General features: G+C 38.9%; 1 protein-coding gene across 1 annotated transcript; it reads right to left on the bottom strand.

Moving 5' to 3' along the window:
- Positions 1 to 2,248: 2,248 nt before the first annotated feature.
- LOC126491020 (60S ribosomal protein L34-like) lies at positions 2,249 to 2,631 on the bottom strand. The gene has a single exon (XM_050126400.1). The coding sequence runs from the start codon at positions 2,606 to 2,608 to the stop codon at positions 2,255 to 2,257; it is 354 nt and encodes a 117-aa protein (XP_049982357.1). The 5' UTR covers positions 2,609 to 2,631; the 3' UTR covers positions 2,249 to 2,254.
- Between the last annotated feature and the right edge of the window lie 24,070 nt (positions 2,632 to 26,701).

Raw genomic sequence — 26,701 nt, 5'->3', positions numbered from 1 at the left:
TGTGAGGTTCCCCTCTGTATGCTGTGAATACCATTGGTTAATAAAGAAACTGTCTTGAGCCTATAGCAGAGCATGGCAGAACCTTGATAGGTAGGGGAAACTAAACTGAATGCTGGAAGAAGAAAGGCTGAGTAGAGAGAAGCCATATAGCCCTGCAGGACACAGATGCTGAAACTTTACCCAGTAAGCCACAGTCTCGTGATGATATATATATATATAGAAAGTGGTTAAATTAAGATATAAAAGTTAGCCAGTAAGAAGATAGACCTAATGGGCCAAGCAGTAATTTAAATAATATAGTTTCTGTGTGACTATTCAGATCTGAGCTGCTGAGCAGCCAGGAAAGAAGCAAGTGGTCTCCATACAACAGAGAAAACAAGATATTCCATGATAAAGTCAAATTTAAATACTACCTATCTACAAATCTAGCTCTACAGAAGAAAATAGAAGGAAAATGCCAACCCTAAAAGTTTAACTACACCAATGAGAACTCAGGAAATAAATAATCTCACACCAGCAAAATGAAAAGAAGGGAAACACACACACACAAACCATCACCACTACTGATAAAATAATGAGAATTGACAATCATTGGTCATTGATATTTTTCAAAATCACCAGCCTCAACTTCTCAATAAAAAGATACAGACTAACAAAATGGATCTGAAAACAAGATCCATCCTTCTGCATCCAGGAAACATGCCTCAACATCAAAAATAGACATTACCTCAGAGTAAAAGTTTGTAAAAAGGTTTTTCAAGCTAATGAGTCCAAGAATCAAGCTAATTTAGCTATTCTAATATCTAACAAAATAGACTTCCCACCAAAATAATGAAAAGAGATGGGAAAGAACACTGCATACTCATCAGATATAAAGTTCACCAAGATGATGTCTTAGATCTTAACTTCTATGCCCTAAATTCAAGGGCACCCACATTTAAAGAAAAGTTACTGAAGCTTAAACCACACATCAAACCTCACATATGAATAGTTGGAGATGTAAATACCTCATTATCCCATGGGACAGGTCATCAGGACAAAACTAAATGAAAAAAAATGGAACTAGCAGACAGCATGAATCAAATGGACCTATCAGATGTGTACAGAACGTTTCTGCTTGGTCATACCTGGGCGCTTAGCCCTAAAATAATACATAAAAACTGTACTCAGTAAATCACTGTTTGGCCCATTAGCTCTAGCTTCTAATTGGCTAACTCTTATTTTAACTTAACACATTTATATTAATCTGTATATTGCCACATGGTAGTGGCTTACTGACAAAGATTTGGCATGTCTGGCTCTGGCAGCACCATGGTGTCTCATTCTCTGCCTTACTTCTCCCAACATTCAGTTCAGTTTTGCCCTCATACCTAAGTTCTGCCATATCAACAGGCCAAGGTGGTTTCATTATTCATTAAAAGTAATCACAGCACACAGGGGGACTCCCACATTACCTCCTCTTTTCTATTTAAATAAAAAGGAAGGTTATAACTTTAACATAGTAAAATTACATATAACAGGTATCAAGCAAGAATTAGTTACAATATTTATATATATACTTTATTTTTATCATAACTAAGGAAAACTATAACTATCACTATAAATTCTTCAACTCCATCAAAGACTCCAGATGGATATGTTACCTAAGTAAACAGAAAGTACATTGTAAGCAACTTCCAAAACTCTAGAACTGACAGAGTCATCTCATTGCCTGGACAGTCACCCAAAGTTTTTCTATATCTTTGGGGAATCCATCTTCAGCCTACAGGCCATAGTATCCAGCAGACTTTTCCATGAAGCAGGAAATTTCAAAGACAGTTCCACCTATATTGACAGTTTGCCAGTCACTTGCTTTTGTATCCTGCAGAATGTTTTGCAGATTCTTTCATGAAGCAGGAACCCCTAAGGATTATCTGACCTTTATAAAAGTTCAGCAGTCATTTCTCTGTGGATCCTGCATGTACAGTTCATCAAACAAACTGCATAAGGAGCCTCTTTGATGCCCATCTTCCTCATGAAGTAATTAGTGCTGCCAGAAGCAGATATGTCTCATTCATGAAAAGTCCTAAGTTATTAAAATACTGTAAATGCCATATTTTGAAGGTCTCTGAAAGATAATATCTATCTAACTGAAATATAGCTCTATATATCTAGAAAACCTAACATGACTTTAGTCTTGACTATTATAAATGACTACTATTAATTTATATTTCTTAATTATACATTACATTTTTTTTTAAAAAAAGCCGCACGTTTATTTCGCTTTCTGACTCTGCGCTTGTGCCTTCAACACTTTCACAACAATTTTCTGCTCCTCAATAAGGAAAGCCCGCTTGATCCTGTCATGGACACACTTGGCACACATGGAGCCACCATAGGCCCGGCTGACATGCTTCTTTGTCTTTGACAATCTCATGAGGACTTTTGGTCTCACAGCACGAACCCCTTGGAGTCGGCCTGGGCACACACAGCACGCTGATTTAGGTGCTTTTCCAACCTTCTTGCTGTAAAGGTAAACAATTCTGTTACCAGGGGTTCGAGACAGCCTAGTTTTGTTGGAGGCTGTGTTGTAGGAGAGCCTACGACGGTATGTCAAACGCTGGACCATCCTGAGTGCCTCTAAGCACCATCCCCAGAAGAGCTATACATTACATTTTTAAATGAACTACACAAACACAATATCAAGGGCAGAAATATACACATATAGTATGACAAAATTTACCTTAAATTTATATCAATAAACCAAGATCTATATCAAAGCAAATTATTCATCTCTATAGCATATTCCCCCTTTAAATGTAAACAAACAATTATTGATACTATTTGGGAATATGGGTGTAGTTATTTCTATCCAAACTGCTTCCTGCTGTTTGGGGGCTCTGTTAATCAGGTCTTTTATGCTGTATTCTGTGTGCTAGGTTCATCTCAGTCAGCAGTTAGGTGAAGTAAGTTTTTGAGGGCTATTCACGGTGACCTTTCAGGGGGTCTTGTTCCACCATACCACACCAGTCTGGAAGCAATCAACAGGTTCTCATCCTCTGTGGAGACAAGAGAAGAACCTCTTCATATCCTTAGACCCAAATTTGGAAGTCATGATACCTTCAAAATATATATGCTGGTTTAGCTAAGCAGTCCATACAAGAAAATGTCTCTCTGTGCTTAGCTCCTTCACAGTCAAAAAATTCAAAGAAAACACAATAATATACATAATCCAGATTATCTGTAAATTTTCCATCATTACATGGCTTCTTTTTCTTTACTCCTTTTAATCTATGACTTTCTGTACTCTGTCTCTTTAAAGACTTTTTTTTAACTTCTTTTTCAACTCTCTATACTCTTTTTCTTCTCTCTCCCAAGCCTACATACTTCAACACTATGAATGATCTGTATTTGTCTTTATTGCATATCTGTAATTATTTTCTGTCCAGGAGCACTTCTTAAAACTTAAGTTGTGGAAGTACCTGCTTGCCTGCTCAATCTATAATTTAAGCTGCGTTATTACTACAGCATATATGGCACTGCCTGCTCACTCCTCACAGTCTATCATGGCAGAACTGCTTGTGCCTCTGATCCATGCACACCACCCCAGTTCCAGGCACAAAGCTGGTTCATCTTGCCATCAAGCAAATTGCAGCACACTGCTCACAAACCCCACTCAAATGTGTAGTGTTAGAAGTGGCAAGGCTGCGTCCCTGGCACCTGGCCGCCTGCATGGCTAGCTTATGCCCGAAATAATTACATGGAAACTCTATTCTTTTAAACACTGCCTGGCCCGTTATCTGTAGCCTCTTATTGGCTAGCTCTTACATATTAATCTAACCCATTTCTAATAATCTGTGTAGCCCACGAGCTGGCTTACCAGGAAAGATCTTAACCTGCGTCTGTCTGGAATGGGAGAATCATGGCGACTCCTGACTCAGCTTCTTTCTCCCAGCATCCTGTTCTGTTTTCTCCGCCTACCTAAGGGCTGGCCTATCAAATGGGCGTAGGCAGTTTCCTCCTGCCTGAAAGCTCCAGAAGTCATGCTGGCAGCACAATCCAGAAAGGTGGCATTTCAAAAGTGCAGCTTTTTTCTTCTGCAGCTGAGTCAGGAAAATCTCTCTTAAAGGAGCAGTGGCAAGCCACCAGTAAACAGCAACAAGCTGTGATAATCTCTATTTTTTTGTTTAGAATTCCTTTTCAAACACTCTCACGTTTAGTTAGCCACATGGGTGCCAATTTGTAGGAGGAGGTCTCCTTGGTTGTTCCCAGCTGCTTAGCCCAGAAATGATCACACAGAAACTGTATTCAGTAAATCACTGCTTGGCCCATTAGCTCTAGCTTCTTATTGGCTAACTCATATTAATTTAACCCATTTATATTAATCTGTATATTACCACATGGCAGTGGCTCTCACAGTTCCATGGCATCTCACTCTCTGCTTTCCTTCTCCCAGCATTCAGTCCAGTTTTCCCCACATACCAAAGTTCTACCCTATCAACAGGCCAAAGCAGTTTCTTTATTCATTAATGGTAATCACAGCACACAGAGGAGACTCCCACATCAAATATACTTTCTTCTCAGTACCTCATAGAACTTTCTCCAAAATTGACCACACACTTGGGCATAAAGCAAGGCTCAACAGATAAAAGCAAATTGAAATAACCCCCTGCGTCCTATCAGACCACCACATATTAAACCTGGATTTTGACAGCAATAGAAGGAACAGGAAACCTACAAACTCATGAGAACTAAATAACTATCTATCATTGGATCAAGGAAGAAATAAAGAAATTAAAGACTTTCTATAATTCAATATAAATGAAGGCATTACATACCTAAACTTATGGCACACGCTGAAAGTGGTGCTAAAGGGTAAGTTCATAGCCCTAAGTATTCACATAAAATATTAGAGAGATCCCATACCAGCAACTTCACAGCATGCCTGAAAAACTTAGAACAAGAAGAAACAAGCACACCCAACAGGAGGAAACAACAGGAAATAATGAAACTGAGGGGTAAAATCAATTAAATAAAAACAAAGAGAACAATACAAAGAATTATTGAAACAGAGTTGGTTCTTTGATTAAATACAAGACAGACAAATCCTTATCCAAACTGAATAAAGGACAAAGATAATATACAATTAACAAAATCAGGAGTGAAAAAGAGGGCTTAAAATAAGCACCAAAGAAATCCAAAGAATCATTAGGTTATACCTGTACTTCATTAAAGTGAAAAATATAAAAGAAATTGTCATTTTTTTATAGTTACGACTTACCAAAGTTAAATCAAGATCAGATAAACAATTCAAACAGATCTTTATCCTCCATGGAAATAGATGTAGTCATTAAAAGTCTCTCAATCAATAAAAGTCTATGGCCAGAAGGCTTTAGTGCAGAAATCATCCAAACTTTCAAACAAGAACTAGTGCCAATAACCCTCAAATTATTCTAAATATAGAAACAGAAAGGACATTGCCAAATTCATTTTTTAAGCCACAGACACCCTGTTACCCAAATCACACACAGAGAGAGAGAGAGAGGGGGGGGAGAGAGAGAGAGAGAGAGAGAGAGAGAGAGAGAGAGAGAGAGAGAGAGAATGAGAATGAATTGTGGACCAATTTCCCTTATAAACATAATTGCAAAATGCTCAATAATATTCTCACAAATCAAATCCAAAAACACATCCAAAAGTTCATCCACCATGATCAAGTGTGCTTCATCTCAGAGATGCAGGGATGATTCAACATATGAAAATCTGTCAATGAATTCCACCACATAAAAAATCTGAAAGAAAAAAATAAATCACATTATTGTTTCATTAGAAGTGAAAATAGCCTTTGACTGAATCCAACATCCCTTCATGCATGATAGAGGTCTTGGAGGGAGCAGGGATACAAGGACATACCTAAAGATAATAAAGGCAATTTACAGGAAGCCTATAGCCAACAGCACTTTAAAGGATGAGAAACACAAAGCAATTCCCCTACAATCAGGAACAAGACAAGGCTGTCTACTCTCTCCTTTTCTATTCAGCAGTACTTGGAAGTTATAGTTAGAGGAATGAGAAAACAGAAGGAGGTCAGGGGGATACAAATTGGAAAGGAAAAGAATCAAAGTATCATTTGTTGTACAAAGTTCTACAAGGGAACTCCTATAGTTGGTGAACTGACTGGGTACAATATTAATTGAAAATGAATCAGTAGCCCTCCTATATACAAATGACAAACAGACTGACAAAAAATCAGGGAAACAACACTCTTCACAAAAGCAATACCCACAAATAAATGAAGTGTCTTGGGGTATTTCTAAAAAAGTAAGTGAAAGACTTGTATGATAAAATCTTCAAGAATCTTAAGAAAGAAATTGAAGAAGATATCAGAAGATGGAAGTATCTCTTGGTAGGATTAACATAGTAAAAATGGCCATTTTGCCAAAAACAATCTACAGATTCAACACATTGCCATCACAATTCCAACACAGTTCTTAAAGAACAAAAACACAAATCCATATAGAAAAACAAAACAGGATAGCTAAAACAATCCTATACAGAAGGAGAAATTCTGGAAGTTTCACCACCCCTGATTTCAAGATGTACTGCACAGCTATAGTAATACAAATAGCATGATATTGGCATAAAAACACAAAGGTGATCCAATGTAAGTAAGTTAAAGACCGAGGCCTAAATCCACACACTTATGGACACCTGAGTTTTAATAAAGAAGTCAGAAATAAACAATGGAAAAAGGAAAGCATCTCCAACAAATGGTGCTGGTCTAACTTGATGTCTGCATGTAGAAGAATGCAATTAGATATATTTCTATCACCCTGAATAAAACTCAAGTCCAACTGTATCAAAGACTTCAAAGTAAAACAGGATGTACTGAACCTTATAAAAGCAAAGTGGGGAATAACTTTGAAGGCATTTGCACAGGTGACAACTTCCTGAACAAAACCATGAAAGTACAGGCACTAATATCGACAATTAATATTCATATATAGGACCTCATAAAACTCAAAAGCTTCTGTAGGACAAAGAATATAAAAATAGGATAAAACAGTAGCATACAGAATTAAAAAAAATAAAATCCACGAACTCCACATCTGACATAGGCCTAATATCCAAAATATATAAAGAACTCAAGACACTAAACATCAAAAAAGAAAATAATTCAAGTGAAAATGGGGTATATATTTCAGTAAATACTTTAATGTACTGCCTTCTTGAAAATTGTGCCTCACTGTGACAAGAGTTCTTATTCAGATTAACTGCTTTTATGGAAAAGGGGAGGTAAGTGTACATAAGGCAGGTGCAGTACTCCTTTTGGCCATCAGATGGTGAAAGCATACCAGATACTCAGAATATTCTCCAAGCTTTTCCATGTCCTGTTTATCAACTTTTCTTAGTAGAAGCAGAGTTTGACAAAACTCTTAATAAGATTAAATGTATCAGGCCACATTTCAACTCTTTATATTTCTGAACTATACAATCCCTCCACATGCAATGAACACTTGAAATGTGTGAAGATTTGCTTTGAAAGTTTTAGTTTCTAATTAGGTCCTGTTCCACATCTAAAGGATTTAAGTTTACATACATACATACATACATACATACATACACACATATACACACACATACACACACATACACACACACACACACTGATGCACTTATGAATGGTCATCTGGTGAAACAACACTAAATAAATGTTCATCTAAAAAGAGAGTTTTCAACAGAGGAATCTCAAATGGCCAAGAAACACTTAAGGATATGTTCAACAGTCTTAACCATTAGGGAAATGAAAATGAAAATGACTCTGATATCCCATCTTAAATCTGTCAGAATGGCTAAAATTAAAGACATAAATGACAGCTCATGCTTGTGAAAATAGGGAGCAAGAGAAACACTCTTCCATTGCTGGTGGAAGTGCAAATGTGTACAATCACTATAGAAATCAATATGTTTGTTCTGCAGAAACCTGGGACCCAGCAATAGCACACTTTGGCATATACCCAAGGATGTTCTACTCTACTACAAGGATACTTGATCAACAGCGCCTTGATTTGTAATACATAGAAACTGGAAACAACCTAGATGTCCCCCAACCAAAGAACGGATAAAAGAAAATTGATATATTTACACAATGAATTATTACTCAGCTGTTAAAAATCTAATATCATGAAATCTGCAGGCAAATGAACAGAATTAGAAAAAATCCAGAGTGAGTATTCCAGAGCCAGAAAAAGAAATAGGGTATGTACTCATTTATAAGTGGATATTAACTGTAGAGTAAAGCATAGTTATGCTACAATCCACAGGCCCAGAGTGGCTAAGTAACAAAAAAAGATTCAAGGGGGTAGGAGAATGCTTAAATCTTCTGAGGAAAGGGGAATAGAATACTTACTCATAGGTGGTTTTTAAACATAAAGCAAAGAAAACCAGCCTACAAACACAATCCCAGAGAAATTAGACAACAATGAGGACACTAAGAGAGACTTACATAGATCTAATCTACATGGGAAGCAGAAAAAGACAAGATCCCCTAAGAATTGGGAGTATGGGGACCTTGGAGAAGGGTTGAAGGGGGAGGGGAGAGGCAGAGAGGGAGCAGAAAAAAATGTAGAGCTCAATAAAAATCAATAAAAAAGAATTATGGGCATGAAAAATAAGAATTGATTTTGCTGGTGGACTTGGGAGCCAGAGGGGGAGAAGAGAGAGAGAGAGAGAGAGAGAGAGAGAGAGAGAGAGAGAGAGAGAACAAGGAACAAGGATAGACGACTGAAATTGAAGGGGGGTGGGCTTTGGATGCAAGACAAAACCTAGTGTGATGGAAACTCCCAGAATCTACAAGGATGACCCCAATGAAAACTTCTAGTAATGAGGGACAAGGAGCCTGAATCAACAACCTTTTTATAACCAGTCAGGACTTCCTATGGTGGGAATGGTGCTCAACCCCAGCAACAAAACACTTGACCTTTAATTTGTTCTGCCTGCAACATATGCTGGGGTAATGATGGTGTCAACAAACAAAGCGTCTAACTTGAAACGTATAGGCCACCAGAGGGAGCTTTTGCCTGACACTTCCTGGAAGGCCAGGAACCAGAGGCTGCATATCCCAGAGACCCAGGACAGAACCAAGCACTACTGGCAAAATAAGTTAACTAATGAATTAATTGTAATAAAATTAAAAGATCAATGAAATGATTCCTAATGATGTTCTGCTATACTTGTACACCAGAGTCTAGCGTAATTGTCATTAGTGAGGCTTCATTCAACAATTGATGGCAGCATACGTAGAAACCCAGTCAAACCTTAGGCAGAACTTGGAAAACCCTGAAAAAGAGGGGTAGGAAGGATTATAGGAGGTAGCAGGATCAGGAACACCACAAGAAAATGGCTCACAAAGTCAACTAATCAGGGTTCAAAGAGGCTCACAAAGAGTGAACAATCAGGCAGCCTGTATGGGTCTGACCTAGGGTCTTCACATGTATGTTACGGTTGTATAGCTTGGTGTTCTTGCAGAATACATAACAGTGGCAGTGAGGGCCATCTCTGAGTCTTTTGCCTGCACTTGAGATCTTTTCCTTCTACTGGGTTGCTTCATCCAGCCTTAGCATTAGGGGATGTGCTTAGTCTTACTGCAGCGTGACATGCCATCTTTGGTTGATATCCCTCAGAGACCTGCCTATTTCTGAAGAGAAATAGGAGAGAAGTAGATCTGGGGGAGAAGGAAGTTAGGGGAAGGCACTGGGAGGAGAAATTGTGGTTTGGTTGTAATATATGAGAGAAGAATATACTTAAAAATTTAAATGAAAACAAAGTCAGGTATCCCAAATGCCCCATTCATATAACCTATTTGGCTTTCCCAACACACACTGTGGAGAAGCTTACTGGAGCACCCTGCTTTCCTGGTACCTGGAAAGGAGCAGGGAACAGAAACATAGTCATGAGCTGCCACAGACTCACCCTCCTGTTCTGTCCTCACTGCAGGAAACAGGAACATTCCATACAGTGTCCTGTTAGAATTGACTTCTTTGGGACCCAAAGTACATACAATTTCTTTAGTGAGGCACCCAAGACGTCTCCTCTGCCAATATTAGCATTTCCTTGCTCTTTGTTAGACTTTTGTATCTTGTCACCACTCTCAGAGTTGATCTGTTCCCTGCTGATACACTAGCTTACCATGGTAAAGCTTTTCAGACGATTCCACAAGGAAAACACCACTGGAGAAACATGATAGTTATTCATTAACTCTTGGGTGGACGCCCTGCTCTATGGGGTCATCAGTATTGTATCTAGACCGTGGGGTTTCACCAAATCACCTCTCCAAAGTCATGCCTTGGTATGTCTTCTATCACCTGATGATAGGAGGTAAACTACACATACTTTGCATAACAGGACTTCATTGAAATCTTACACATTCCCCCTGGATGGGGAAACAGGCTAAACTAATTGAAGGAACAGGTTCTGGTTTGTCTGCCTGAAGCTTGTTAGATGAGGTCAGACACACATTGTCAATCAATCCAGAGTCCCCCCCCCCCCATTGTCTCTGCTAAGGAAACATGTTACCCTCCTTGTCACCTCCCGTCATTAGTTACCTTGGATTCCAGAATAGCAGAACCATACAGAAACAAACTACCATAAAACACAATCAGTCAAGGAGAACCAGATTAACCCCCTTAAATATTATTGGAGTTGTTAGGGTCAGAGACCGAGAGTTCTGGCATCCCTAAAAAACCAGGCTTAGGCACCCATGACAAATAATCCAATTAAAGACACAATTACTGATGGAAAGCAGTTTTTTTTCAATGCAATTGCTTTGGGAAGAACAAAAGGTAGTCTCTCTATCACGTTCTCTCTCTCTCTCTCTCTCTCTCTCTCTCTCTCTCTCTCTCTCTCACACACACACACACACACACACACACACACACACACACTCAGAGTCCTAACGTGTAGTTTAGGCTTAGAGGGTCACAACTGTCTATTACTGTCCTGGTTCAAGGTTGGCCCCACCCATCACTTTTTCATAGCTTCATTCTTTCTTGTAAAGTGATCTGGCAAGTTGTCAGAATTGTGTGAAATCTCTCCAGGTGACAAGATACCTCTGACCGGTGCCAGTACCCAATCTTTTCCATTCTCCCAGAATGAAATCCTTTGGGAAATTCTATTTTTGGGAACCATTGTGGCAAAAGTCTGATAGCAAAGGGAGAGCACAAGTATCTCTGTATTCTGCCTAGTCCATGTTTAGAAGTTCTTTCATTTAAGAGAACAACCTTCAAAAGTGATTGTCAATGATATCTACTACAAAGACCCTTTAATAGCTATTGCTATTAATAGCAATTACTTTAAAGTAATAAAAATAGATAGACTATAATAGTACCAAAAAATTCTAATCAATGTAGCTTTCCAAGATCATCTTGCTAAATGGTTGAATCGTGCTTCACAAGACCCGCTCAGTTAAGAGAAAATGGAAACACAACATCTTTATATTTTTCTAACAGTATCTTCTCCAAAGAAGGAGCCCAAACCAAATGCTAAGGAGACAAGACATAGTTGAAAATGTCTCCAGAGAAATATTCCTTCTTGCCATAGGACCCTTTATACCTAAAACCCTAACCTATTGGTTTTTGTCTTAGCACCACAGAACTTTGATCTCCGACTCCTTCATATCCTGACATGTCATTCGAAAAAGACCTTTAAAAATCAATCTTCCAGTTATTCCATATATGACAGACACTTTCTGTGTTCAAGCACCCTAGTACAAATTTTAGGTTTCCAGATCTTTTTTCTCAACATGGAGATAAATATTTCCTCTTGGTTTATATTCATGCCAAATTCCACAAAAGCATTTTGCAATGCAGTTACAATGACTTTAAAAAGTGAAAACAAACAAAAAACTCAGCAAAACCAAAATGAGTTATTTTTCCTATAATTGCACCCCTCCAGAAAAACAGGGACCCAAACTTCTTACCTATTAAAATATTTCATGGTAAACACTTTTGAATTTTCCATCAAATGATTTGGTGCCTCTATGCTGTTATGTCACACAAATTTCCTTTGTATTTGTGTATTCCTTGTTATCTGCAATGCTAAACAAGACACCTAGAGTCACTATAAACATAATATGTGAGTGAATACAATGCTGTCTTTACCCTTCCAATTCACTACTGCAGCTGACTTTTACTGGTTTTCATATGCTTCTGTCCCATATATTCCCAAAAATAGTCCTGGAGTGTTATTTAATAGACCTGTGTGTTCTCCAAGATACCCCTAAGTGAGTACCATTAAGTTTCCTGGCTTCAATATCCACGTCAGACTTACAGTCTTGAGAGTTTTAAATTCTGGATATGCTTGATATTAACTATGCTTCTGTAACTCTGCTAATACAGAATGACCTTGCCAAGACGTAGGAATTTCACCAAAATGTGGTACATTTATTACCCAGTCATGAAACTCAATGTAGATCAATAAAAGTATTTAAATTAAATTCCTAAAAATCTACTATTTATGGCATATATTCACTTACTTTTGATCATTATTCCTGGAAGCTTCTAAAGATTTAACATTTTGATTACATAGTCTAAAAGTCCTACAATTCTTTTCTATTGTCCTGTGGGGCTAAGGATAATACTCAGGATCTCATGCATGCTCTACCACTGACCAACATCCCCTACACCATACGTGTTCTTTTCAATTCTGTCACAACAAAGATTTACAAACATATTCCTCTCAAAAATATCTACTTTAGCCATTATTGCTCTAGTAAAAGAAAATTCATTTCAAGTAGAAATAGAATTTAAAATGGGGAATTTGTATAGCAGACAAAAAAGCTACATATAGACAGATTGGTGACAATGGAATTCATCACAACTCCTTTTAAGGGAAGAGAAAGGAACACAAGGGAAGGGGAAGGAAAAGAAAAGGAGAGGAGGGAAGTGAAGAGAAGGGGAAAGAGGGGATGATTAGAGTTCAGGGAAGATTCACTGATGAAGGATAGAGCAGAGCGATGGTTGCTTTGGCCTGGATATGAGGAGATGGAGTTTCACCTGCTACTAGATGTGCTGATGAAGGCAGGATTAAGGCAAAAGACACACACAGTTTTCCTCCTTGAACCTTCCAAATTTTTGCTTATGCCCTAACTTTGCTGGATCAAGCCCAAAGTCACCTGACACTGAAAACACAGAAACACCTGGTATGAGTAATTTAACCAATTATAGACAAGAATTTGGAAAAGAGCAGAGTGATTGCCACCTCCTTACCCCAAACCCCACACTTGCTCTCTTCAGTGTCCAGGAAAGCACATGTCCCACATATAAATGTCAAGGTACTCACTCAGAAGGCCTTTAGGAAGTGTTGTTTTTTTACTTGGACTGGATCCAATTCTGTTCCACTAAACTAAACTTTATGGTCATTCAAGAAGTTGCCTGATTCAGTGTGACTCTTTCTTACCACTGTTAGGGGCAGGCAAAAGTCTCAGTTCTAAGTCTTCACAACTCCAGCAGATAAAATAAATAGAAATCACAGCAGTGATAAAGGATTCTGTAATTCCTCCAGGCAGCTCTCATTTCCTTAATGTATGCATATTTTGATTAGCATAATATCTTCAACAATTATCATGTTGGAGCAAAAAGAGAATGTCTTTCTTCTTATGGTTCAGTAATATTCTGCATACAGATTGAACACATTTTACTCCATCATCCTTCTGTTGATGTACAATTGGGTTGTTTCCTCTTGCTGCTATTATAAATAATGCCATCATGGGCATCAATGTCTAAGTATCTGTTGATTTACTGTGTTCGGTTGGGTTGGTCGTATGCAAATGATTGCAATTTCTGAGTCACATGACAATTCCTTTTAACTTCTTTCAAGAATTGCTACATTGCTTTCAGAGCAAGTGAGCATTATTACATTCTCAGCAGCAATGCACAGGTCATTCATTTCTGACTTCCACTGTTAAGAGTCCCACAGGGAGACGCGGCTACACAATTATATTATATAAATATATCAAGCCTAGGTCAGTCTTGAGGGATGTTTTATATTGTCCTAATCCCCCCAGGATGGTCTCTGACAGAGTGTTGCTGCCAAGATAAATGCCTTCACCTAAGTTGTGATGGTCTCCTTTTGTGTCCTGGAAAAGAGACTGAAATTGTTCCTTCTCTAAGCATAGTATATGTTTTCCAGCTATGGTCATGAAATCCTTGAAAGACCTTCACTCTTCAGCTCTCTAAAAGACACATTGGCTACCTGTAGATGGTGATTATAGAGATCACAACTGGTCAGCCTACAAAGAGTGACACTGAAGAATGTTTAACCCTAAATGGGTATTTCTATCACAGTCCTTTATCCAAGTCTGAGGGAGCATCCCAGAAGAATGAGGTGAAACATTTTAAGAGCCAGATGTTTTGGATGATTGCACCAAAATGTTTTCTGGACACAATAGTGTAGTTGCACATATGAAATTACGGCAGTTGTGTGAGCATTCACAAGATGTGAGAAAGCTCAAGCCAGCCAAATTTAAAGTATGTAAAGTATGGAGAGTGGAGGTACGCATCAAGCCCCACCACTAGGTGAAGCGCTGTTGGCAACTAATAGCTTCTAGGTAAGGGAGAGTCCATTTTCTTTAATAATCTAGTCCCTGTCAACCATGCTCTAGAGTACAAGTAAACACCCAAGACAATTTGAGCACTAGAAATTGTACTAAATTGCTTAAAAAGACATAAAGGTTGGTGCTTAGTGAGATGGGCATGGATCTGGGAGCATTTGTGAAGGGTGAATATGTCAAATATATTCTAGGAAATTCTCATAAAATATTATTATTATTATTTTAATATCTCTATCTTAGCCAGCTTATTCACATTTCCAGTGTTACCTATCTGAAGGATTTTCTGATATCTTCATCAAAAGTACATTCCTAGCCAGGCGGTGGTGGCGCATGCCTTTAATCCCAGCACTTGGGAGGCAGTGGCAGCCAGATCCCTGTGAATTTGAGGTCAGCCTGGTCTACAAGAGCTAGTTCCAGGACAGGAACCAAAAGCTACAGAGAAACCCTGTCTCGAAAATCAAACAAACAAAAAAAAGTACATTCCTACTTCCTCTTTAAGTAAAGGATTTGAACTCCCAGTAAGACTTCATTTTTGGACCTACTGGCTTGTGTGAAAGAAGTATCCAGCATTTGTGCCTTGTCCCACCAAAATGTGATTTACTTATTCAGCCTGATATTGTCTACACAGACCCAGTCAACATCATCTCCCAAGGTCCCAGACCATGGCACAGACTTGTGCTTTCTCATAAGCATAATAGTCCAATAGGGTGTAATTAAATCCACATGGTGAAAGTCTAAGTGAGAGGCCTTGAAGAGTAGGCACTATCAAATGATGAAGTCAAAATCAGGGATGTTGGCTATGGTAGTAGACCATGACAAAAGGGCATAGTGAATCAAAGAATCACAATTATAGGGTATGTTTGTGATGGTCAGGACATTCTGAGATGTCATGTGATTCTTTTGTTTGTTCAGAATGTGTGGAGTCATCCCTGGTTGTTGTTAATATGTATGTCTGTCATTGTGCTTCTGCCAATTTTATTTACCTCTATTGACTGGTTTCTTTCTCTAGTGTGAGACCACTATCCACAGTACCTCCTTTGGGGTACTTGACTATGTTTGTTCCTACCAGATCATCAAGAAAATTTCATTAAACCCTCTACCTGTCGCATTCATTTATTGTAGCTTGACTTTTGCTCACTGTCCAGATTGATTGTTTCCTGTGTGGAGGCATGGAGAGTCTAGGTCTCTCATCCAGGGCCACCTTCAACCTAAATAGAATATAGGAGATGCATATATTGTGGTGAAAAAGTCACACTGGTGTTTATTTCAATAGATATCCTGTCTGCTCTAAGCAGCCTCTGGGTAAGAGAAAAAGAGAATGTTCCTTTTTTTCCAATTATTGTGTTCCTTTCAAGCAATCATCTGTATAATCATAAAGATCAAAACCCAAGATTATCTGAAAAAATGCAGAAAAATTGCCCTGGATGTGGGCAAGGAAATCTCAGGTAGACAATACAACCTGGAAAGAAAGGATTTTCCCCTCTGTCCAACAATGACAAGGATAATTTAAACAATTTTTACTTGGTCATTTTTAGAAGGGTCTAGAAGGATCAAAGAAAGCTGCAAGAAGATCACCTTTGTTACACAGTCTGTTCCAGAGATTATGAAAAATGTTATAAAAATTTTAAAGGTAAAAATAGGTCCCAGTACCTGGCCCTACTTCTGGACTACCATTGAGTCCAGTTTGAGAAACCCACCCCTGTCACCCTCCTGCCTGATGATGGCCTTCAGGAAAGTATCAACGACTTTCATGAGATGAAATAAGAAACCAGATAAGTGAGAGCTACCATAGTTATATTGTCTAAAGGTTTGGGCCTAAGTCAGATACCTCAGCCAGAGAGCAGAACTGATTGATCTGGCCTAGGCTTTAAGAAGAGAAAAAGAAAGACCAACACCATACAAGTGAACAGTTGCTCTGCTTTTACTAGTATGAATTTTCAAGATATGAATCTATAGAGAAAGAGGGAATAGACATTAAAAACAAAGAAAAATTATTTGTCTTCTGAAGGGCTTATTGGCTTCACATGTGAATTGCTATCTTCCACTGCTGAAGACATCCAAAAGATGACTACCCTTATTCATGAGGTAATTGGGTCACTGATCTAACTGTCCAAAATATGGTCCTGTGATCAGTGGGGCTTATTGATATTATGATGATGTTCAATGACTCAGTGATGTCTGAGACTCCATGGTATAACCAAGAGGAAATAGAGGATGCAATAGATGCACAGTTCAAACACACAGGTTGATGAAGGACACCACCGTGAAAGATCATTCTCCAAGAAACAATTGACAGGACTCTAGTAACTGAACTTCACTATACTATTACTGACCTGTGGTCTAAAAAACTCTGAGTTGCTCAGACCCAGGTATCTCAGACCTAGACGAACAGCATGGAGTGGGATGTGTTGGCCACATGCCAAGTTTGTGCTCAAGAAAATCTAAAACAGAGAGCTCTTACACAAGAAGGGGTTCAAATGAAAGGCCAACACCCTGGTAAACTCTGGGAAAGCAATTTTACCAAGATCTGGTCTGCCAGGAAAGGATACATGTCCTTATTAGTTATTATAGATACCTTCTCCAGGTGGTTAAAAGATTTCTCCAACCAGAGTGAAACAGATCAAATAGTAGCTTCAAAGCCTATTCCAGAAACTGTTACCCCAATTTGTTCTTCCCCTAGGAAAATGGTCCAATAATGGCTGAACTTTCATAGCTATAATCTCTCAATTAATAACTAAAGCCTAGGCGTAGATTGGAAACTTCATTGTGTATATATAGGTTTGGGCAGGTAGAAATAATAAGCAGGATGTTAAAAGAATCTCCTAAAAAACTCTCAGTAAAGTCCACTAAAGGGTGGATAGACCTGTTTGTCTTTGCTTTACTTGTGCCCTGCTCCATGTAGAAGGGGATTGACTCCCTATGAGAATTTGTTTGAAAGATCTACTTCACTGTTTCCAATGATCAGAAGCTAACAATTTGGGTCTCTGTCTCTGTCTCCTTTCATCTCCTGATGAAGGTTAATATTCAGGAGGATGTTTATATGTTTTTCTTTGGGTTCACCTTCTTATTTAGCTTCTCTAGGATCACAAATTGTAGGCTCAATGTCCTTTATTTATGGCTAGAAACCAATTATGAGTGAGTACATCCCATGTTCCTCTTTTTGGGTCTGGCTTACCTCACTCAGGATAGTGTTTTCTATTTCCTTCCATTTGTATGCAAAATTCAAGAAGTCATTGTTTTTTTACTGCTGAGTAGTACTCTAATATGTATATATTCCATACTTTCTTCATCCATTCTTCCATTGAAGGGCATCTAGGTTGTTTCTAGGTTCTGGCTATTACAAACAATGCTGCTATGAACATAGTTGAGTCATATACTTTTGTTGTATGATAGGGCATCTCTTGGGTATATTCCCAAGAGACCCACATTGGAGCACTGGACTGAAATCTCAAGGTCCAAATCAGGAGCAGGAGAGAGAGAGCATGAGCAAGGAACCCAGGACTGCAAGGGGTGCACCCACACACTGAGACAATGGGGATGTTCTATGGGGAACTCACCAAGGCCAGCTGGCCTGGGTCTGAAAAAGCATGCGATAAAACTGGACTAGCTGGGGCTGGAGAGATGGCTCAGAGGTTAAGAGCACTGCCTGCTCTTCCAAAGGTCCTGAGTTCAATTCCCAGTAACCACATGGTGGCTCACAACCATCTGTAATGGGGTCTGGTGCCCTCTTCTGGCCTGCAGGCATACACACAGACAGAATATTCTGTACATAATAAATAAATAAATATTAAAAAAAAACTGGACTAGCTGAACATAGTGGACAATGAGGACTACTGAGAACTCAAGAACAATGGTAATGGGTTTTTGATCCTATTGCACGTACTGGCTTTGTGGGAGCCTAGGCAGTTTGGATGCTCACCTTACTAGACCTGGATGGAGGTGGGTGGTCCTTGGACTTCCCACAGGGCAGGGAACCCTGGTTGCTCTTCGGGCTGATGAGGAAGGGGGACTTGATCGGGGGAGGGGGGGAAATGGGAGGTGGTGGCAGGGAAGAGGCATAAATCTTCAATAAATAAATAAAAAATAAGAAATAAACTTTTAACTGGGTAATGATTTACCAGATTTATTAAAGTCCACATACATACATCCAATGGACACCCTTGTCTCTGACATCTAGCTTTATTTAATTGTGGTCAAACGAAGTATAAGATATTATTTCTAAGTTGAGATTTGCTATGAGTCCTAAAATATGATAATTTTTAGATTTTTAGATAAAATTCTATGACCTGCAAAGAAAAAAAGAAGAAGAAGCTAACAATTGGTGGAACATTCTAAGAATTTCTTTCTCAAATCACTACATGTTCTCCAAAAAGACTATTCATTAGATTATTTTAGATATAAAAGTAATCTCAGACTGTACCAGAAGTTTCTTTTTCTTCGAACATGGTGATACTGTCTGGGTTAAGCTGGTAGCCAGAGGGGTACTGAAAACAACCTGGAAGAAGCATACCTGACTATTCTCTCCAATCCTATGACCATGAAAGCAGATGGTATTATACTGTGGATCCACCATACCCAGATCAAGAAAGCAAAAACTACAGATGATGTCACAAAACGGATGGTCTCCTGACTATGAGACATTCAAATTAATGTTTCCTTAAGCCCCAGACCATTTTACTCCATGCCTTATTCTTCCTCCTGAATCTTATGTTTGATGTCAACACAGGGTCATGATCCAGTGCACACTATCCTCAGGACTAAATCAGGAAACTTAGGAAGCCAGATATAGGGAAAACATTAGCTACTATGGCTATATCCCAACAAACTATATTTATCTTGACCTTTGCTCAGTGATTCCCACTTTAACTGTTTGGTTCATTGGAGACGGAAAAGATATGGGAGTTTATCATTTGGAAATAGGAATATATAGTTTATAATGATATGCACACTCTATGACAGGGCCCCCTACTTGCCAAAACAAAGGAAGTTTCCATTGCAAAATATGGGGTTGCAAAACTGAGGCTTCCTGGAAACATACAGATGAATATATATGTATGTAATCCAGTGACCATAAAATTAAAAGTGTAGATATTCTTTAAGAAAGATCATGTCCTTTGGAGAGGAGGGAGAACTTGAGAAATCAGACTGTGCTACAGGAAGATACCCTGGGATAGATTTACTGTCTAAAAGAAACCACCCCCTGGAGTCCCAAGACTTTTGAATCCTAAAATGAACTTTTACCTATGCCAAAGTCCCAACCAACTCTTTCAAAACATTTAACATATCCAGGGCCACCTCCTGCTGTTCAGAAAGTTGAAGGATCCCAGTTTCCATTTTCCACTCTTGACAAGGTCCAATGCTTAGTCCATCATTCCCAGAGATTGATCAGGTTTGTTGCTTATGCTGAATCCCCTGGTTCCCATAATATATAGCATAGGGATAGGAGTAAAACAGACTGTCAGTCAATTTACTGACCAGACTCACTATGACTAGGCACAGCTCAAACTAAAATTTGAAGATTTACAGAGGGATAAAACTTATCTAATATCCAAAACCTTTAACCTTGGTACTTCACCTTATTCTGATGCCTGCTATTCTGTCTTACAAGTTAATTTATCTGGACAACAGCACTGAGACTCTGAAACTAACTGGTGGGAATATGCTAATGTTTGTCTAAATGTGCCTCTTTTGATGCTGCCAAACTGAAAAATCCCTTTTATGTGTCTCTGTACATATTCTGCCCCAGGTGTTTTGTGTATGTATGTGTGTGTACATTTATATGGGAAAAGGAAAGATAATTTAATATAGACCTTGGAATACAAAGAAGAAAATAGCTGCATCTGTCTTTATCACACTCCCAGTTGGATCTGGAAAAACTGGATCAAGCAGCCATGGGATACCAGTATTTATCCTAGAAGATAAAGTCTTTCAGAAAATAAACTGACAGATTGATCATGATCTAGAGATATTAAAATTTTCAATTTCCTAACTAAACAATAAATAAAGTACCTTGCAGAAATGAGCCTACAAAATCAGAAATTTAGACTTTCTTCTCAAGAGTTAAGGGGGTTGTATATATCTTTAAAGGAAACCTGTTGTTTCTATGGTAATTAATCAGAAGTATTCAGCAAAAAATTTTGCTACAGTTGGAAATAAACTAAACAATCAATCAATCAAAAAAAAAAAAAAACAAGTCTTATAATTGGTACCAGTCTCTGTTTTCTTTGTCTCCCTGGCAAACTACTCTGTTATCAACACTGACTGGGTCTTAATTATCATTCTAATTGTATTAATGGCAGGACCTTGAATTTTAAACTATATGGCCAGTTATGCATCAATTCAGTAAAATTAATGGGTTGTTAGGACCAAGTGCACTGCTTTAAAGCAGGTTGAGTTCATGATTTGGCTCATTTACTAAAACTAGGGGGGAGCATAGCAGGCTCCCAGGCCTTAGCATAACTGACTCTATGATGGATGTCCCATTTAGACCATAAAACTCAGCACATAAACAACACCTGCCAGAGTGAAAACAAAGCCTGTAGTAGACACAGCTTATGTAAAGCATTAGAAAAACCAGAATTGTTAAACACGCAGGTCTTTTTTCTTTAAGGAAAGAAAATGACTGAGGCCTGTTCACCCAGAATGCTGGAGTGAATGCTTACTAATAATCTGGTGATCTTTTGTTTTCACCCAAGTCACCCTTTACCTGGATCTCTACAAATCCTGAGCATTATTTAGGCCTCAATCCTGAGCTTTGCCTCTCTTGAATAGAAACCATCCTTATTAAAGACTTCTCATGTACTTTGTATCTTCTATCAATAGAACACATCCTCTGATTATAACAAATCCTTCCTCCTTAGACTTTACCCTGGGCTCTGTTTATCAGTTAATAGAACTGATTCTTGCTGTAATTTTCACGGGTGTTTTGCTACTTTGCAATGAATTTTTATGAAACCATCCATGAAGCTTTGTTATGATAATTTTACATGGGTACTTTCCTCCAAAGTTTTACTGTGCTTAAATGCACAAAACAAACAAACAAACAAACAATTCCTGAAGTTAAAAGTTGGAAGTTTTTGATCCAGTGCCTGCTAAAGTGATTCTGATTCAAGTTTCATTTATCAACTCACATGGATCATTTTTTTTTTTCTGCCAGCAATGATGCTTGCAGGGACCTAAACAAAGACCTAATCCAGCAAAGTCTATAGTTCTTATAAAGTCTTTAAATGTGCTAATGCTGGTTTTGGCTTCTGTAGTTTCAATTGTGGATAACTATTGAAGTTAAGTGAAGTATATTAACCCAGAATATGTTTTTTTGTGCTTAAAAGTTCACCCTGAGAAAGGCTCAGTGCTACACTGGGATCCAGAACACCCAGTGCAGTAGGCAGATGGCTAAAACAAAAAGATGTTCTATTGGCTTAAACCCAAATGCGATCAGTCTTCTATGCTGGATCCTCAACAAGATACTGATACCTGATGCAGCTGTCTTCCAAGGTTGTTCTGTAAATAGGAAAAAATTTCATCCCTCCAGATTGTCAACATGATCATTCTGCTGGGCCTCAATAACTCATGGTAAAACTCTAAAAATTATCTCACACTCAGTGATAGTCTTATTGTCATACCTTTGGGCAGATGATAGTTTCTGCCCCACGTGTTGTTTATGAGTCTCTGATAAGAACCAAAAAAATTACTTACATTTGATATGACCATTATATCCATTGCAGAACTTGAAGTCTATATAAGACTAAAAGCAGACTATTTCTAAGTCAGACAGAGTGGACACTTTGACAACCAACCTGTAATTATCAGCCAGAATGTAAACAATGTAAACTTTGAGTTTCCCTGGTATCCTCTGGAGTTTTGTAGAAAGATATCCCTTTAAAAGAGGTACAAGCATGAAGTCGAATGATTTCTGAAACATCCTTCCCTTCTCCAAAATCTACATCATGTTCATTGCCTTTAGGAAGATGGTTGATCTCTATGCATGGCCACATCTAACATGCTGTATAATTTTTTTTAAATATAATTTTTTTTTTAAAAAAAATTTCCGCCTCCTCCCCTCCTCCCATTTCCCTCCCTGTCTCCCTTTCCCCCCTCCTCCCTCTCCTCTCCCCCTCCCCCCACTCCTCTCCCCCTCCCTCTCCAGTCTGATGGGCAGTCAGGGTTCCCTGCCCTGTGAAAAGTCCAAAGTCCTCCCCGCTCCATCCTGGTCTAGGAAGGTGGACATCCAAACTGGCTAGGCTCCCACAAAGCCAGAACATGAAGTAGGATCAAAACCCAGTGCCATTGTCCTTGGCTTCTCAGCAGCCCTCATTGTCCGCTATATTCAGAGAGTCAGGTTTTATCCCATGCTTTTTCAGTCGCAGTCCAGCTGGCCTTGGTGAGCTCACAATAGATCAGCCCCACTGTCTCCGTGGGTGGGTGCACCCCTCGTGGTCCTGACTTCTTTGCTCATATTTTCCCTCCTTCTGCTCCTCCTTGGGACATTGGGAGCTCAGTCCGGTGCTCCAGTGTGGGTCTCTGTCTCTATCTCCATCCATCTCCAGATGAAGGTTCTATGGTGATATGCAAGATATTCATCAGTATGGCTACAGGATAGGGTCATTTCAGGTTCTCTGTCCTCAGCTGCCCCAGGAACTAACTGGGGACATCGCCCTGGGCACCTGGGAGCACCAAATCTCTTGCCAACCCTAAGATGGCTCCCTTAATTAAGATGTGTGCTTCCCTGCTCCCCTATCCTACCTTCCTTTATCCCAAACATCCCATTTCCCAAGTTCCCCCCTTCCTCCCCTTCTCTCTTTTCTCTCCCCATCTCCCCTTACCTCCCTTCCCCCCCACCCCCAAGATAATTTTACCTTCAGATTGTACAAGGAGTAACAATTAGTGACTCAAGATACTTGATTGTATCATCAAGGTTCCAAGACACATCCTTTATTCACCATTGAAGAATTTTTGCTCAATGTTCCAAACTTTTTTATTGTGACTTTTGTACAAAACTGTGGGAGCCAGTTTGAGATGCTACAGTTCACCATGGAGGGTAAGGCATGGCGTTAGGCATCTCTGAAAGGGCAGGAGTGTCCATTTGCCATTACTCAAGTTTTACTGGAACAGTCAGTAGAGCTCTACTATTCCATCCCTTTTGAAGTCTGAAGAAAATTGTAAAGCAGAATGATGAGAGTGCAGATCAATTCATAAAGGATTAAAGGACACAGAAGAAATGATCTGAGCAGCAAAAAGACATCTGGAACAGAGTAGAGGAGAGGCAGGAGATTCTCTTCCTGACACTGGCAGGGCATGGTCTCTGAGTAGATTCTAGAACAATTCTCCTTGACATTCCTTGACTAGGGACAGTCAACAAGGTGACCAGGAAAATTAACCAATGTACACAACCACATGATTTTCTGCCTCTTTCTTCCTAGTCACAGTCCCACTATCAACTAAAGGACCCTCTGAGTCAGCTTCCAGATGGACAGAGATGGAAACCACCTTGTGGAAAACAAATGTGTTTGTCATTTCAGCTCATCCATAGTCATCAGTTTATTACTTGGAAAATGTGTTAAACTTATTTTGGCACCACCGTTGTTATTCTATGAGTTGAATTCTCTTGAGATCTAGCTGAGTAGGAGGTAACAGAATTATGGTAGTTTGTATATGGCTGCCAGCAATGCAGAAAGGAGAAGCGTAAACAGAGGTTCTTAAAACTGAGCTGTACCCTCCACTTACAGATTTCAACTTCATAGTCTCTTTTTAAAGATGTATTGCTAAAGACAAGTTGGGGTTTGAAAAAATGGGCTCTGATCCAGGGTAAGATAGATAAGAATATTTATCATAAGATAATCTTAACCTCAATAAGAGACCATGCTTGGACAAGTTTTAAGTCTTCTGTGGAAATCTTCTATCCCCAGGTATCATTGCATAAGGTGCATGTGATATCAGTTGATCAAATATGATCACTTCCAAGAAAATATTGTTGTTTCATTTTGAGTCGTCTTAAAAATGAATTAATTAAAAGACACTGACAGTGGTTCAGAACATGGAAACATCAAGAGTTCGTGACAGGGACACTTGGTCAAGCCACATTCACTTGTTATAAAAGACTAGAGAGATATTGAATGACTTTCAGTTCCAGCCTAAGCTTCAGGAGGTGACCTTCTCAAGAGGAAGCCCATGTAAGTATTGACTAATGAGCAGTCAGCCATGAACAAAACCTTTCCTGTCTCAGATACTCAGTGCTGTTTCGTCAAAGGTGATAGGTGAATTCTGGAAATGGATCAGCACAGCTAAAAGAATAGAATGTTTTCACATAAGCTTTTATTGTTTGGGAATTTCATACATGAATATTCACTTAATTGGTACCCCTTCCTCACCCAACTCCTCCTGTGACCCGTACTACCTCTCAAATCTAGGTTCTATATCTATACATCTATATCTACATGCTTGTGTGCAATATGTACAATCAGTCTGTTTAGTGTTGCTATGTAAATATTTTTAGGGATGACCACATGAGATTGGATAATCTATCAGGAAGCTTGATCCCAGAAGAAAACTGACTTCTCCCTCCCCGAGCTCTTTTTCTCAGGATTTGACCTTGGGCATCTTTCCCCAATCACATGTCAACAAAAGTTTTCATAGAAGTTTTGTTCACCTGTATTCTGTCAATCATGTTTTGAATAAATGATGATTGGCTAGGCAGGAAGTATAGGCAGGTCAACCAGACAGGAAGTAGAGGTGGGGTGATGAGAACAGAATTGTGGGAAGGAAGAAGCCCATTCCCCCCAGTCCTGCCCAGACTCCGAAGAAGCAACATGTGATCTGCCCCAGCTGTGAAAGGTACTGAGCCACATGGCTAACCTAGATCAGAATAATGGGTTAATATAAGCTACAAGAGCTAATAAGTAGCTTGAGCTAATGGGCCAATCAGTTTATAGCTAATGCAGACTCTCTGTGTGATTTTCTTTGGGGCTTGCCAGCTGTGAGGTACTGGGCGGGATGGAAGCCCCAACAAGCAGGCCCCTCTTGTTACACATATTGTTGAGAATTAATGAGAACATCTTTTCTCTCAGGCATTATGATTCTCTGGCTTGCACAATCTTTCCACCTCTTCTTCCATGATCCTCTCTGTGCCTTAAGCACAGGATTGCACTGTGAATGTATCAGTTAGGTCTGAGCAGCCCATCATTACTTGTTCTGCACACTTTCACCAGTTGTGAATTCCCCATCAGTTTCAAAAGAAGGCTTATTTGATGAGGCATGAGAGTTGTATCTGTGTGTAAAGAATGAGGACTTAGAATACAGCAATGAACTATATTGGTTTAGGAGAAGGAAAGCAGTGAGTCTGCCTCTGTGGTTTATGGTTTTCAGTGATAATATACAGCCCAGACTTAGTATGCCTAACCTCCCCTATTGACTTCAGATTCTGCTGCTTCTCCCTAGAAATGTCAAGCAGGCTGCGCTGAATGATATTTTATAGTATTGTTACCAGGGAAATAAAATAGAGCACTTTGAAATGCCTTAAGCTATTTTACTTAGTTTATTTCTTCTCAGACAGCTCTAATATATTCATGACTCTATTCGTATCTCTTCTTAAATAGCTATAAATTGTTTTCCCACTCACAAGGGTCATTCCTGAGTTATCCACTATAGTATGTTAAGATATTTGTGTCATAACACTTTGTTTTGATTTGTTCTCTTTCACCTTCAACCATGCCAGCTCCAACTGGTTCCTATTTATTTTCAAGTTAGTCTCAAGTTATCCCTCTCATCTGATGTCATACAACACTTATTACCTTGCCCTGTATGCTCCTCACCTCTTCTGAGATCTTCTCCTCCATTATTATAATCCCTTTCCAGTTCTATGACCTAACATGTCTATAAAGTCACACACACAAACACACAAGTATAAAACTATATATAACAAAAAGAATGCAGGAATTATCTTTTTGAATTTGACTGATTTCACTTAACATAATTTCCACTTATTTTTTGAAAATGTCATGATTTCATTTTTCTTCCTGGTTATATAGAATTTCTTTGTGTCTAGCCACCATATTTACCTTGAATGTATTCATGAACATCTAGGCAAATTTCTTTTCATGGTTATGCATAGTGCAAAATAAA

The sequence above is a fragment of the Alexandromys fortis genome, unplaced genomic scaffold (assembly GCF_014885135.2).
Source record: "Alexandromys fortis isolate MF-2015 unplaced genomic scaffold, M_Fortis_MF-2015_v1.1 scaffold_240, whole genome shotgun sequence".
NCBI lineage: Eukaryota > Metazoa > Chordata > Mammalia > Rodentia > Cricetidae > Alexandromys > Alexandromys fortis.
This window is presented reverse-complemented; position numbering and strand designations above follow the sequence as displayed.